This window comes from Arachis duranensis, chromosome 1, assembly GCF_000817695.3.
Source record: "Arachis duranensis cultivar V14167 chromosome 1, aradu.V14167.gnm2.J7QH, whole genome shotgun sequence".
In the NCBI taxonomy this organism is placed as follows: Eukaryota; Viridiplantae; Streptophyta; class Magnoliopsida; order Fabales; family Fabaceae; genus Arachis; species Arachis duranensis.
The window spans coordinates 102,899,093-102,914,736 of record NC_029772.3 but is presented as its reverse complement, the minus strand read 5'-3'; the positions used below and the strand labels follow the sequence as shown (position 1 = coordinate 102,914,736).

Sequence of the window (15,644 nt, the reverse complement as noted above, 5' to 3'; positions counted from 1 at the left end):
TAAACCAATTTAAAAATTAATTTATTTTTTGCTATCATGCGAGCTTTTAAAATAATTTAATAAGTTTTTGGTAATTCCTAATAGTCCTTTATTAACTTTTTATTGTTTTATTAAATCATTTCTCTAAATAATCTAAATATAACTCTACTTATGTTAGTATTAAAGCAAGTTATTATTATCCTAAAAAATTATAATCCCTAAGGAATCTAGCTACATTCCTGTACCCAAAAATTCTAGCTACATTCCTTTCGTGAAGGCGTTATAGAGATCCAAAAATTGAAAATATAAATTGCTGTTCAAGTTACATAGGCAGACCAAAAAAGAAAAAGAGACTTTACAATTTACAAATATAAATTAGACACCAAAAAAGATATACTAACAAAAACAAGATTGTAAAAAGAGAAAATGTCGATCATTTCCATTGGTAGTTAACCCAAATGAAAATAAAACAATATTTTCACAGACCTTAAAGCATCACCTCATTGAACCAGCTTCACTTTATGATATAAAATGACACAACTATATGTAGTTGAATGAATCAAAAAGGCATTTTATATAGACAAACCATTAACAAATGCCGCTGATACAGACGAAAGTGCATTAATCTATGTGACTACAGGGCCTAGCGTGTAAGCAATTAAAATGAAACTACATAGTGAAATTTTTGGATTTGAAAACAAATGATTGTAGATGTAACCTAGCTTTAGCGGCAGCAGCAACTGATTCTTCATCTCGTTTTTCCTTGGCAATGGCAAGTGCAGCAATGTAAGCTTTTCTTGCATCTTCCATTTTCTGCAATTCCACCTCATCCAAATCATCCTGTTCAACCAAGCAGATATTTTCACTTTAAAAGTTCATTACCAACTCGAGAATTCAATTGATAGAAACTCGGATGCAGTTGTCTTTATGTGAAGCTAATAATTAAGAACTATTAGATAACAATTTAGTCAAATATGTCAAATCATCTAACGGGTCTCGACTATCAACTTCACCTGCAAATAGACATGTGAGTCTCTACCAATTCAATTATATACTTATGCATGTGAAATTGTGATCTTAAAACATAAATGGTGCACATCAATCTCGTATATTTGCTTTAAGCAGCTCCCTCTCCACAGAAAAAGGAAGCCATAGGAAGGATGAAGAGAATCAATAAACAAGTTTTCAGATATATGATGTGCATGTTGGTAATAAAGTATTGATAAACTCACAATACTGGAAACGTAATTTAAATCACAAGGCTTGGTGTCATAATCATCGGTGTAATCAGCAGTATCGGTTTTTGTTAAGCCCTCAAGAAACAATCTAAATGATGAAATGTCTCCTTGCACAGAATCTAGCTCCTCTTGGAGTTTCTCCACTCTCTTGTTCGATGTCATTGCTTCCCACTGTATCTTTTCAAGGGCAGCTTGCTTGTCTGCAAGCTTAATCTGCATAAAAAGCAGACATTGTTGATGTGTGAGAGACTGAGAGGAACGACTTTAAAACCTTCAAAAACCTACTCCGTCAATAGCAATGGGAGTATGAATATAGTCCAAAGGTATGGTTTGTAAAGGATGAACCCAGCTTGCAGTATGAACAACTTTGCTACTATTGGTGCCAAATTACTGATTAGAAAACACAAGTGGATTGGTACCTTAGCATCAGAGAGTTGTTGTTGAGTATACTTAAGCAAAGAGTCCTTTTCTGAAGCCTGGCGTTTCAGATCATCGAGATTTGCATTAAAAGCATTCAGTTGTTCGCTTGTGTTTTCAGCTGACCTTAGAAGGTCATCTTTCTCCTGCAATTTCCTCTGAAGTTCCTCTAATTGTTCCTTCAATACAACTAGCTCTTCGCTGTCCTTTTCTGATGTCGAAGCTCTTGAAGAAAACATAGAAAAACTGTCAGCATCAGAATTATTGTTACCATTTTTGCCTTGTTCTTGTTCAGCTTGGTCCTTTTTCTTTTTGACAGGAATAGATTGAGTGGCATTTTTCCCTCTTAAATCTGTTGCCTACAATGGATACGAACAATCAATTAGTTGATTATTTGAAAAAGGATGCAGCACACATGAGCATGACCAATAGATAATTTATAAAATGATGGTCTGTTGTAAAATAATTTGAATTTAGAATTTAGAAGAGGAAAAACTCATTTGCCCCAGATATATTTTACATGAATAATATCATTCACCAAAGCATCCAATTTCATTAAGTAAAATTTGGCAAGAAATAAGTTGATTGTTATAGAAACATGCCAAAAATGCAATCAAAGAGCAATATAAAGCAGTCCAATGGTATGAGAGCAATATTCATGTGGGCAGCAGCAGAACCATGCTCTCAGAGGAAAATAAGTTGGTTCAGTAAATTTTCATATTAAGCTTCAACTATAATTACCATTGATAAACCCAATGGCAACAAACAAATCCATACAATTGCAACAAAAGAATACTAAAATAAGTATAACAACCAAAATTAGATGATTTGACTGATTTCAGATTTACTTGTCCCAGTATATATGATATATATAGAAAGATGAGTTTGCATTATTTCAACTCTTAAGTCATCAATTAACGAAACCATTCAGAAGCGTGTCATATATTAATCAAAATTATATCAAATGGGAGGAAACCCTTAAATAGACAATGCTAGATTATGAACCCAAAAAAAATAAAAATAAAAATAAAAATAAGAAAAGGGAAATGTATTGCAGTCTTACACTATTACACACTTACTTTTTTAGACAACGTTTCTCTTGTAGGCGTTTTGGTGTAGATAATGGAACCACGACGGGTGAATGAGCTTCTTGCTTTACGATCCTATCCACATTCAAGAGTTCCACTCATCACTTCAAACTTCAAATCATCATTCATTCAATAAAGATATTTAAAAAATAAGTTTAATCAGATCAAATCAAAATAAGTTAAAGTTGCTTCCTTTTTCTTCCTCCACATGGCATAATTACATAAATCATAAGAATAATTCTAAAATTGTTCTAATTTCCCAAAAACTTCGTTCCTTTGCTCTCACATTGGTACAAAAAAGCGTTGAGAAACGGAAAAAAGATATTGAAAATTGAAAAACAGATAAGAGGGAAAATGGAGGGTTTACGATGAGGGACTGAACGAGAGGAACAATCTCGACAAGGTCGTTGAAGAGGACGCGATGCAAGTTTCCAGCACCACCAGATGCGGCGGCAGCAGCGGCGGCGGAGCTAGCAAGTTCGGAAGAAGAGTTATCTTGAGCTGAAAGCCACGAATTAGGGTCTCCGAAATCGGAATTTCCTTGCATATCCACGAATCGCTGCCCCTCGTACATTTTCTTTTTCTCCCACTGAAAAAATTCGATGCTCGAGAATCAAGATCGAACAAAGAGAAATCAAAATAAACAAGGGCAAAAGAATTTGACTTGAGAGTGACACTACTGCGACGAGAGACCCTCGCTTTAGAAAAAAATTGTAGATTTTGATTTTCTATTCGAAGAGAAAGCAACGGATATTTTCGATTCAGTGTTAGGGATCAGGTTTGAAATGACGTAATTGCCCTTCCTGGTTGCTTTCGTAAGCTGGTAGAGTAGAGTAGCCATTTGGCAACACCCGCTGCCAATGTTTCAAAAAACTTCAACAACGACAAAATCATTGTTTCTCTTTTAACTAAATTATTTCATTTTATTTTAAGGCCAATTTTTCCGTTGCACATTTATATGGAAATTGTCAAATTTTATTTGATATATGATTTTTGAGAAAAAAAATTGTCAAAAAATTCTTTCTCCAATTGTAATTTGTAGAGCTTGCTATGTTTTTTTTTATAATAATTTTGCAACTCACATTTCGATATGATACGGCCTTATTTTAAATTGCATTTAAGAATGAACAATAGATACGATTAAGAGTAAAAACTTAATTAGATTCTTGTTTATTTTTATAAAAGATAATACAATATTTTTTGTCTAAAAAAAACACTTCAATCTTTAATTATTTTATTTGAGGACGATACAATTTTTTTATTAAAAATTTCGTTAAATAATAATAAAAATTAATTTTGTAAGAATTTTATTTATAGTTTAGGGGTTTAAATTTTTACAAATTATTAATAAATTTATTTTAAAAATTTTTTTTTTACTGATGATGGTTAAGTGGAGAAAGACATTACTAAAAATGATATTGCAGGAAAAAAAGTAATTACAGTATGAATATCTTTTAAAAAAATAGCATCAAACAAAAAATAAAATAAGATAACATTAAATGTTGATAATATTTATATTGGTAATGACGACAGTAGAAGAGATAACCATAGTGATAAAGTATGGTTATACAATAAACATAGTAGAGATAAAAGTAATAATGATGAGAATGAAGAAGGTGGTAGACTCATAATAGCAATGGTCATAGTTGGTCATATTATTGAGATCACAAATAAAATCTCGCAAAACTAATTTTAGTTACTATTTAATGGATTTTTCAATAGAGGACGGTATTGTCCAAAAATAAAAAAGTTGAGAATTGAAGTATCTTTTCTTTGGACAAAGAACACCTTGTCCTTTATAAAAATGAATAAGGATGGGGTTGAATCTTTATTCTTAGACTAGTTAAAAGCTTTTCAATATGCAAAAAATAACTAAAATATAGTCTAAATAAAATAGTGTCAAAATTTAGTATTATCTATTCTTTGTCATTTTTAATTGTATTAAATTTAGTAAAGTGATAATTAGATTTTCAAGATTTTGACTTCAGACTAATTAGTATTTGAAGAAAAAAAATACCAATTAGATCATTTACGATAGTAAATACTAGACATAGATGTTCTTCTGTCAATAAATAGTGCGAAACGAAATGAAATTGCACATATATTTCATTATCTACAATGATGTGTGTCACATGAACATAAAAATGATGTAGTTTTAGACAATAAAACATTCATTATCTTTTGAATTTTTATATAACTTTTATAAACTACTCTTTATTTACTACAAATCTTACTAAAACATGTGAATTTTCTCTCTAAAAATTATTATATACATTTAAATCTTTCATAAATAGACACATAATAATAGTTAACAATATATATAAGTATTATCCTTAAATTTTATATAATAAATTAATAAAAAAATATAATGTGTCCATCATTATCATTTGATACTTTAAAAGATCAAATCAATTTATTTTTAGAAATTAATTAATCTGAAGTTAAAATTTTTAGAAACCTAATTATCCTGTTACGATTAAATTCTTATTATACTTTTTTCTTACCATAATGTATTTAAATTTGACTAATTTGAATTAAATTAGACTAATTCTATGAAGGGATAAGATTTTTTTCCCTTTTATATATCCTTGAGTGATAAGGATATTATTCTTTCCTAATAAAATAGGAATATTGTACTTCTCTTAATCTAACTTTTTAAACAAAGTAAACTACCATTTATACCTACGAAAGTTAAAAACGCTGACATATTTATTCATAGAAAAAAAATTATCATTTGTATCCATAAAAAATTATTTTTACAGGCAAAATTATCCAAACCCTAAAAAATTAAATAAAATTTTTAAATTATCCTTCTCTCCACGCTATCATCTCCTTCCTCCCTCCTCTCTCTCTCAATGTTCTCAGCCACCCAATCCTGGCATCAACCACAAACCACCGTCTCACCCTCCTCATCATCGTTCACCTTACTCCGCTAGCAACGTCGCGGACCTCCGCCAGCCCAGGAACACTGCGCCAGCTTCTCCTCGCCACCATCACCATCGGCCTCAAACCAGAGCCTACCGCGTTAGAGACCCTCCTCTTTACGCTACCTTATCGCCGCCATAGCCAACCCTCTTTACCTCTTTCTGCGTCGTAGAACCACCACCGCCGTTGCCCTTCCAGTTGGGAGGAACAGCACCGAGGTCGTGGTCGTTGAAACTCTCTCTGTCAGGACAGGTGTCAATGACTCCAAATGACGAGATCTGAACCGAAATCCGTCTCCTTGAGGAGGCCGGCCCTGTCGGCAGTTTTGAGGCCTAAGAACTGCGGTGAGCGGGTAGTGTAGAGTTGGCGGACCTGCTCCGGGATCACTGCGACGACGTGGGACAGGGATTTCAGCTTCTGGGCCTCTAAAGGTGAGAGCTTTTTTGAGAAGCTGTGAAAGACAATGTCGTAAGTGTGAAGGACGGCGGTGGAGGCGGCGGCGGTGGTGGTTTCAACTGCAGTGGCATGGTTGATAATAGAAGCGAGAGAGGATTCGTACCAGTACTTGTGGGTTGGGAAGATGGAGGGCTTGACTTCATTTCATGGTGGACTTGCACCGTGAAGGTGCTCTTCTTCTCCGGGGAAGCAGCAGCAAGTGTTGCTGTGATTGTGAGGATGAAAGAGAGGAGGGGGTGGCAAGGAGCCATTGGAGCAGCGGTGGGGACTGAGTGGGAAGTAATGGTGAGAGTGTGTTAGAAAGAGAAAGAGGGGTGGTGGCTGGGTAAAGAGGATGGTGGTGGGATTTGAGATTAGAAAGGGAGAGAGGGATGGTGGCTGGGTGAAATGGGTTAGGGTTAGAAAGGTGATTGGGTAAAGGAGGTGGTGTGGTAGTGAAGATAAGGGTAATTTAGGGATTTTAGATAGTTTTTTAGGATTTGAAAAATTTTGCTTGTAAAAACAATTTTTTATGGATACAAATGGTAATTTTCAAATGATAGTTTATTCTTTTTAAATATTATTATTTTGTAATATTAGATTTGATTGGTATCAGAATTTGAGGCTCTGAACCAAGTCCACCATCATTAATCTATATGATGATGATGATGAATATTAAGGAATGAAAGGTGGACCCAAAAATGGCTTTTATTTTTCTTCTCTAACAAGAAACTTTGCTGGCAATAGGTGTGGATGATGATATGCATCTCAATCCAATATCTCATGGTATGAACTCATTGAAGGAAATGGAAATATATCAATCTTCTTAAGGAATATCAATTACTACATCTTTATTCCATACATGTGACTTAGCTTTTGATTCACTCCCCCACTTTATTTTTAATTCCCAATGAAATCTATGTACACACAAGAAGACACCATCTTCATGTTCAAAATTGTATGGTCTCTCTTCCTAGTGCACACAGAACAGAACCATTGGAACAATGAAGAAACATTTATCAGACATGAGAGAATGTTTTTGCTAAGCGCACTAGTACCGGGTAATTAATTAGAACCACAATTCATTTTCTTTCATTATTTTCTTGTTCTCTGTGTTTCTTTATAATTTCTCTTTTTTTCATTTATTTTCAAAATAAGAGTTTTATTAATTTGTACCCTAAAAAGTAAAAACATATATTAAGTATACCATAAAAAAATAATTTTATAATTTTTTTATATTTTTAATGCATTAAACGTATCAAAAATATTAAAAATTTTCTATTATTATATTTTTAAAATGTGCCTTTAGGACACAAATTAGTTAAATATTTAAAATAATAATAATAATTAATAGTTTAACAAGTAGGACAACAACAAATCTCATCAAGTATACTAACATGGAAAGTTATTATACCATAAGTTCTGATAACACCCTTCACTCTCCGAATCAATGAATTTTGGTAGAATCATTAATAAAAATCGAAACGAATCTCGGATGAGCCGTGTGCTAGGATTAAAGCTATCTAAATAATCTAGTGTTAATTTAAGTTTAAGAAGATTGGATTTTTCTCTTTAAATTCAAAGGTTGATGCCAGCATGTAACTCTAAGATTTTCCTTTATGTGCACATGTATGATTGTGACTGAAAAGTCCATTCAATCTGAAGTTCTTCATTTTGTTCCTATGATTCTTACTCACTACACTGTGATTGTGATTAGGTTCTAATAGAAGTTGATTGAACTGATCAAGGTAACAAAGTAATTGACAATTTTAACCTTCATGGGTAAGTAGTCATTTTCACCATGCAATTTTTTTTTGTCTATGATCACCAGTCTTTCATTTTCAAATCCAGTGACAAAAGAACAAATCTGAGAAAGGTTATGGATTCAAAAGAGGGTCATGGATTTCTCATAAGGGAGTCTCCGGTACCGGGGCGGCGGGTATGTTCATTGAATGAAGCGAAAATTGTTAAGGATTATGATGTGCCAGAGCTTGTTGTTTTTCTGTATGAGGATCATAAAAAGTTTGTGAAGGATATTTGCATTGACAGAGGAGATTCAACAAAAGGAAAGTGTGTGTTAGGAGAATGTAGATTGGATCAAAACACACCATGTTTCTCTGGCTTCAGAAGTGATTCATCCAATTCAAGTAGATCAGAATTTACACCTACATGCATTAAGGATGTGAATGTGAACACAACTTATGAGAGTTCAAGTGAACACCCCACAAGGAAGAAGACATCAGAGGCACTAGGAGAGGTTAGAAATGTTAATTCTTATGTTTGGACACTTAATCTCTTTGCTTAGGAAGAGTTTATTTTTAATGATATTGCCACCTAATAAGACTATAATTATTCTGATATTGGTATCTATGTCTAATGTTCACTGATTTTGATGTTTTTGTCTTCTTTTTTTTTTTTTTAATCATATGCCAAATATAAGAGTTAGATAATGAGATATCCATGTGAAGTAATATGTTAGCAGTTCAATTAGTCTATACTTAAGTCTGTTTATTCGTTCTGTTCTTATAATATTTTTTCAATTCAAGTTCTTGAATTTTAAAAATATGCAATTTGATACCATAATGTTGTTAAACAATGTAAAAAATACCTCTATTTTTCGTAAAAGAATAGTTTTAGTAGAAATAGAAGATTTATGTGCTTACAATTAAAAGGCAGTCTTCTAGTTTGGAATTATAACATATAAAATTCAAGTATTAAGTTCATATTCTTGTTAAAGGTTGGTGTGTTTTCAACTTGTACACGTGACCTGATGCATGTAAGTTTCTTAGAGAAAATATTGAATAATGAGGAAAGAACAATATTTCATCAGATGGTTGCTATATATCAGACTCAGAGCAAATTCTGCATTTCAAAGTGTTTCACTTCAGCTAACAATATTTTTCATAATTTCACTTTCTGTAACATGATACTATAATTGAATAATATATTGATAAAGATAAATCATCCAAAGTTATAAACTTTGCAATAAGCTTCTGGCATAGATTTGTCATATGCTAAAATTCACATATAAAAGAAATATCCTCCATCATCACACTCTACTTTTAAATCAAAACATTGAATGTTCAATGGTTTTGCTACTATCATATAGTAAATAGAAATTCAATATGGATTTGCCACCATTAAACAATCTAAAAATTCAGTTCATGAAGGACTAATAAAACAAACTCTACTTTAGTCATAAGAATTAATAAGGGTATCTCATGAACCAGTTGTTTTACATTGTTCTTCCCTCTGTCTTTCGAAATTCTTAGATTTTCCGAGACGACGAGTTTTCGAGATCTTTCAGTCTCAAGCATTGGCAGAAGAATGCATTCTCAAGAACAATTAGCAGCAGAAAGGAGTATCCACATTATGCAGAGTATCAACAATTTCCTAAAGCCAAAAATTTGTCTACTATTCCTCTTATAGGGAACTTACAAACTCTAACAAGTTCAGGAGAAAGCTTTGATCTACAAACAGATAATGATCCAGATGAAACTTCTCGTGATACTTCAAAATCTGAAATGGCTTCTCATCAATCTAATGACAGTAGCATAAGCAGTAACTCATTCAGTTTTCCCATGTAAATATGTTCATCTTTATCTTTTTTTTTTTTTTCAATGATTTAATTAGTTCCTCTTCTACAATGCAAATAACTTGATCATAGTTTTTGGCTTGTGCATGAAAACAGAATCTCCCCAGAATGGAAGGGAAGCCCTGTGAAGATGGTGAAAGCCGATAGAAGACTGCCGAGAAAGCGTCGATGGCGGAAGATATGCAACCCCTGCTGCAAATTCTGAGCACTAACATTTGCGGCTAACAGAGTAAATTATATCAAATTGTGTGACATGCAGAAGATTTTGATTTGCCATGATATCATGGAATGCATGTGATAATGATAACAATTCCTTATGCCATATCATACTGATGAGTAAAATGACTCAATAGTCAAGTTTATTTTTTGAGATAATGACAACTCAAATCTTTTATCTACAAGATGTGGATTTGAGTTGGGAAGATTGTTGTTTACATTGAAGAAAATATAAAATAAATAAAAATAAATAATGAGTAAATGATCTTTTTAATACCTAATTATTTGTCCGAAAAATCGCTATCCTTCAAGGTTCAAAAACTTTTAATTAGTCTCTATCATTCAAGTAACTGATCTAAACAATCTCTGTAAACAATGACCTATTGATATATCAGGGACTGCTTAGACCAGTTACTTGGATGATTTGGAATCAATTAAGAATATTCAAATTGTGAAGAGGTACTATGTCCTTGGGACAAAGGATCCCCAAATATTTGCTGAACTACTTATGCATCCTTAGTCTGAAAACAATGTCGCTGCAATTATCTGAGCTGAATATTCATATTCTAAATTGTAAGACAATGTTGAAGAATGTATGCAGGACAATGAATATAATACAAGTAGAAGCTGGTCCAAATAAAATGCCAAAATAATAGTATTAGGCCGGTTTGGTTGACAAAAAAGGCACTTATTAGGATTACGGGTGTGGCACGAAAGTGAATATAAATGGCAAAGATCGTGGGAAATCTGATGGCACAATATCAAAGCATTTCTAAACATGCAACGTCATTACAATTCACAACCAATTATGATCATCATGCAATGCAATGCAAGTTGCAAGTTGCAAGTTGCAACAAACAACAAACTCTTTTCTTGGCCACTCAAACCTACTCTGACCTCACACATCAATCACCATGTACATTACACTGTATACATGTGTATCATCATAACAAAGTTTTAATGGTTTACTTCAGCATCATAAAACAACACAGTGGATTTGAAACTGAATTGGGTAAGGGGGTGGGGAAGCAAAGACATTAATGCTGCACAGGAGAACAAGTTCAGACGTCAGGGGTTTGAATAGGGCAAGTTAAGCATTGAAAACTACACGCCAAGAGGAAAGAAGGACCACAAAATAAGAGAACGTAGACATGATATATGATAGATTACAATGACATCGTTTGATCTATATAGCCGACCCTCAATCGGATAAGACTTGCGGGTCATGAAAAGTGGCCATGTGGCTGGTTTTGGGGGGGAGGGGGGGGTTGTTAAGTGTGTGTAACATGGGTGGCGTCGCTATCTGCGCTGCTGTGTCACATTAAAAAAGGGTGACGATGTTGTTGTCCCTATGAGCTTAGCCTTAGTCCATGACCATGATCTCTTCTTCACCTCTTTTGGCAAATATTATGGGCTGCAACTTCAACTCAAGGGACCCCTCATCAACACAGTGGTGTAGGGTACCCTATGTTTATGTATGCTTTGCCCATTCCTTTGGACCACTTGGGTTCCAAATTTTTACAGCGTTGACGGCGGAATATTAATCTTTCAAAGATCCAAAAATAATTGTGATTCTTCGGATAAACCCAGATATTAAGAATTGACAGTTATTTAATTGGTCGGTGGCTGACTCGCTTGTATGGTGGTGCATCATTATCAAGGTGACTAGGCACGAATTGAAGATGGTTAATAAGCTCCACTTTTTGGTGTTGAGTTTCTTCATTATAATGAAAGAGCTAGTTATGTGGAAGTGGAAAAAACAGTGTGGTGGGGAATGGGCCGGGATGATATCATAAAATGTGCAGCAGCATGGTAGTTTCTTTGGTTGCTGTGTCAGAAGTGCATAGTGCATAACACAAGCTCAGAGGTTTCTGGGGGGACCCCACAACCCACCCACCTGCATCATGAATAACCGCTTCTTCTTCCTCCTTCTTCTCCTCTCCTCTCCTCTCCTTCCCACCCAGCACTCCATCATCTTATCCATCTACCCACTCTATCCATCATTCTAATTTGGAATTCGCTGCATGCCCCTCACACCAACACCTTAGTAATAACTTTAGCTAAAACCTACTACTACATGCTCTAATACAAGGAGGAGAATTTCATTACACACCAAACTATAACCGACTCTGATCTCATCTTAAACATCAAGGATTCTTCTCTTCTCACCCACTCCCACGTGTCCCTCTCTCTCTCACGCGCGCTCAAAACACTCATCATCGCGCATGCAATGCTAGCCCTGCCCCCACCAAAATACAAGAGTGCTAGTTCTCTGTTTGATACCAGATTATTAAACAAATCTCATTTAATTAACCGTGACCCGTAAGTATGTAACTCATCATATTCATATACCCACTCATACGTACGGAAAGATTCAAATCTCAAGCTCAAAACAAATGCCAAATAATGATAGATTACAAACTAAATAAACAAAGAAACAACTACATAAGAAATAATCACTAAATCGCTATTAAAACACTGCTTCTATATATATATATATATTCTCTGTTTCTCTAGTCAATCAAATTCCACATTACATACATATATATAAGCATAAACTCAAAATAAAATTATATTAAAAAAAACAGACAAAACTAACATGGAAGTTAGTTAAGCATGCACATCACTAACTAAAATCAAGCCCAATCACCTCCCAAATTAAAAAAGAAAAAAAATATACATCAGATGATTAATTATACGAACCCCTTCCATCTTCTTTCATTCTTTTCAATTTCTTCTAACTTTAGTTTTGATTCCAAATTTACTTTGCACGTTATAAAAATAAGAGTTATATTTAAAAATAAAATAAAAAAAGAGGTGAGATTTTGAGAGGATATTTAATTTGTTTAGGCATTCTCAGGGGAGATGAAAGAGATTAGAATTATCGTGATCAGGCCATTGAGTTTGACTCCAGTAAGCATGATCAACGGAGTTGGGGAGATCAAACAAACCTTGATCCACACCAGCTTGCCAATCCAACGGTCCAAATCCACCGTTTCCCGTCTTGCTCTGAAGTGCCGACAAATCAACGGTTACAGTACTACCGTGTCCATGATGATCCAGCAAGCTCCCACCACTACCGTTCAGATTCTCCGGCAACTTCTGCTGCTGATGCCACTGAAACGACGTCGCATCAGGAACAACACCACCACCTCCAAATCCAAACGCCAATGCATCGTTGTTCGAAGAGGAAGAAGCCATCAAGCTCGTCAGCGTCCCTATCTCAGAGAAAATACCGCTCTCCAAATTAGGGTTCGAGGAAGCGTTGTTGTTGTTATTCTCGTGGATCAACAACTTGGAAGAATCAGAGTTAAGCTCCGTCGTGCCGATGGTCGCCGCCGCCGCCGCCGCGGTGAGGTTAGAGCTCTCGCTGCTGGAGTGAGAATTGGAGTTCTGGTCCGTCGGTGGAGCCTGAGACGACGTCGTTTGCGGCGGCGTTTCCGCGGAGGAAGTTGCGGTGGCGCTATTATTATTACTATTATTATTTTTGCTGGTTTTGGCGGTCTTGTTGTCGTTGGAACGCTTGGACTTGCGGCAACCGCCGCCGACAGGGACGTTGCGGAGGACGCCGCCTTTGGTCCAGTAGCGGCGGCAGTTCTTGCAGAAGTGGCGTGGCTGGGAGAGGTTGTAGTTGTTGTAGTAACAGAACTTGGTGTTGAGTGAGTCACAACGGGGACATTTAAGTGCTTGCTGCTGGTGGCAGTTGGTAGCGGTGTTCTGGTGAGGGTGGTGGTGGTGTGGCCTGAGCCTCCTGTCAGCAGCGGCGCCGAAGAACCTGGTGCCTCCCATTGAATGTATCTCCTGCATTTGGGCGTTAGAAAAAGAAGAAGAAGAAAGTAATAAATATAATAAGAGAATTGAAGAAGGAAGTGAGGTTTTGTTTGGGAGAAGAATTTGGAGTGTGTCAGTGGGTTAACTTGTGCATGTGGAACAGTGAGTGGAGATTGGAGAAGAAAATAAAAGAAAAGGAAGGAGTGGTTTGTGTTGTGATTTTGATTATGAGTCTGGTGACTGACAAATATCCATGTAATGCTCTTTCATCTTCTACTTCTAAACTTTCTCTTTCGATTTTTATTTTTATTTTTTTTAATTTGAAGAGAGGAATTGACCAACGAACCCTTCAATGTTGGCTGAACTACCATTTCAGCCACTGGGACTGGGGACTAGTTTCTTAAATGCCGAAAATATCCTCCACTGTCGCAGGTGCCCGTAATGGACTGGCTGCCTTCTTGAATTCGAGCTGCCAGCGTGGAACAGTTGCTGTAACAGATTTTACATGCAGCTCATGCACCTTCCGTACAGATTAATTTAATAAAGTAAATGATCGATATTTTAGTGATGGATTTATTTAGAATTTTTTTTTCAAATAAATAATTTAATTATTTTATTGATCGAAATAGATAATTTATAATATATTTATCAATTTGTATAATTTGGCTTATTTTATTTACAAATGAAATATTTAGCATTTGAAAAAAACACATATCTCATACTGTAAATAAGATATATTCATAATTATTTCGTTTAAAATGTAAACGAGATATGCGTATTATTATAAAAAAAGTTACGATTAAAGTAATATTAATAATCCAAATTTTTAGTATACAATTAATACTTAAAAAGTTGGCGGAAGCATAGTTGTAAGAACTGAACCAGTGATCAAACTGTTCAAGTTTATTGGTTAACTGATCAACCGATAAATTACTGGTTATTGAATCGTAAAATCGATTTTACGTAAATAAAAAATATAAAATAGTAAAAAAATTTTAAAAAAAATTCAAAATACATATTTTCACCAATATTTTAAGAGTAACCAAGTCTTAAATTCTAAAGATAACTAATACAAAGATAGACATGAAATTAGTTAGTACTACTATAATAGTATCTTAATTAGACACAATAAGAATAACAATCCAAGAACTATATCCAAGGAGTGATTTCAAAGTCGGGGTATTATTCTTCGTTTGACAAATATGGAGTTACATCCTAATTGATTTAATTTTGATTTGCATTTTTCACAGCATTATTAGCTCCATCATCATCTCCATCATCTTCCAAATCCAATTGATCTAGCATTATAGATAATGTTTCACAAATCAAGATAAAAAATAATATAAACATCTTATAAAGCATACCAAATCTTAGTTGATCATAATTCATCAATAAATAAAAAAAAATATACATAAATCATTTAAAGGTGATCGAAAAAGACATATTTGCAAGATCATTTCGTAAAGCATCAACTTCTTCAGAAATTAAAAATGGTGGTGAATCTTCCAATATCTATTCCGAATGATCCTCAAATACATCAAGACAAATTGGATCATAAACTTTCTTTCTCATTCAGTTATGTGTTATCAATATACTCCGTTACTCTTATGATGATTAAAATTTTAAAATAATACTTTCAACTTAAAATAATTAAGAAAGTACCTTTGTTATAACCATAAGCTGTAATGAACATAAACAAGATCATTAAGTTTTTGATGCTTTAATCGATTCCTCATCTTTGAGTGAATGGGTTCAAAAATACTCCAGTTACGCTCACAACCTGAAAAACTACACGTTTGGTTTAAAATACGAATCGCCAACTTTTACAAATTTGGCGCTTCACAACCTAAAGATTTTCACCATTGATCCTAACATAAAAAAAGAATAATATATCATAATCATAAATATCAAATCATAAATACATCACAATCATAAAAGATTAATTTTATGAAGAAATTCACCTGGCATAACAGTGCTTTG

General features: G+C 34.2%; 3 protein-coding genes across 3 annotated transcripts; 1 reads left to right on the top strand and 2 right to left on the bottom strand.

Moving 5' to 3' along the window:
- Window positions 1–462: 462 nt before the first annotated feature.
- On the bottom strand, window positions 463–3,513 carry LOC107468940 (protein MICROTUBULE BINDING PROTEIN 2C). The gene is made up of 5 exons (XM_016088323.3): window positions 3,090–3,513; window positions 2,714–2,797; window positions 1,637–1,993; window positions 1,212–1,430; window positions 463–819 (listed from the first exon to the last, which is right to left on the bottom strand). Exons 1-5 carry the CDS (start codon window positions 3,294–3,296, stop codon window positions 649–651), a joined length of 1,038 nt encoding a protein of 345 aa, XP_015943809.1. The 5' UTR covers window positions 3,297–3,513; the 3' UTR covers window positions 463–648.
- Window positions 3,514–6,999: 3,486 nt separating this feature from the next.
- LOC107471824 (uncharacterized) lies at window positions 7,000–10,104 on the top strand. The gene is made up of 4 exons (XM_016091331.3): window positions 7,000–7,143; window positions 7,800–8,339; window positions 9,355–9,665; window positions 9,774–10,104. Exons 2-4 carry the CDS (start codon window positions 7,884–7,886, stop codon window positions 9,880–9,882), a joined length of 876 nt encoding a protein of 291 aa, XP_015946817.2. The 5' UTR covers window positions 7,000–7,143; window positions 7,800–7,883; the 3' UTR covers window positions 9,883–10,104.
- A 2,242-nt stretch (window positions 10,105–12,346) lies between these two features.
- Window positions 12,347–13,927, bottom strand: LOC107468949 (dof zinc finger protein DOF5.4). Its single transcript, XM_016088332.3, has one exon. It carries the CDS (start codon window positions 13,698–13,700, stop codon window positions 12,750–12,752), a length of 951 nt encoding a protein of 316 aa, XP_015943818.1. The 5' UTR covers window positions 13,701–13,927; the 3' UTR covers window positions 12,347–12,749.
- Window positions 13,928–15,644: the final 1,717 nt, after the last annotated feature.

Excerpts from the sequence above, each read along its gene's own strand:
- LOC107471824 (XM_016091331.3), top strand. The coding sequence starts at position 7,884 with ATGCAATTTTTTTTTGTCTATGATCACCAGTCTTTCATTTTCAAATCC. Across the intron at positions 8,340-9,354 it reads CATCAGAGGCACTAGGAGAG|ATTTTCCGAGACGACGAGTT; the intron begins GTTAGAAATGTT and ends CGAAATTCTTAG. Across the intron at positions 9,666-9,773 it reads AACTCATTCAGTTTTCCCAT|AATCTCCCCAGAATGGAAGG; the intron begins GTAAATATGTTC and ends GCATGAAAACAG.
- LOC107468949 (XM_016088332.3), bottom strand. The coding sequence starts at position 13,700 with ATGCAGGAGATACATTCAATGGGAGGCACCAGGTTCTTCGGCGCCGCT.
- LOC107468940 (XM_016088323.3), bottom strand. The coding sequence starts at position 3,296 with ATGTACGAGGGGCAGCGATTCGTGGATATGCAAGGAAATTCCGATTTC. Across the intron at positions 2,798-3,089 it reads CTCTCGTTCAGTCCCTCATC|GATCGTAAAGCAAGAAGCTC; the intron begins GTAAACCCTCCA and ends GAATGTGGATAG. Across the intron at positions 820-1,211 it reads TAAATTACGTTTCCAGTATT|GATGATTTGGATGAGGTGGA; the intron begins GTGAGTTTATCA and ends TTGGTTGAACAG.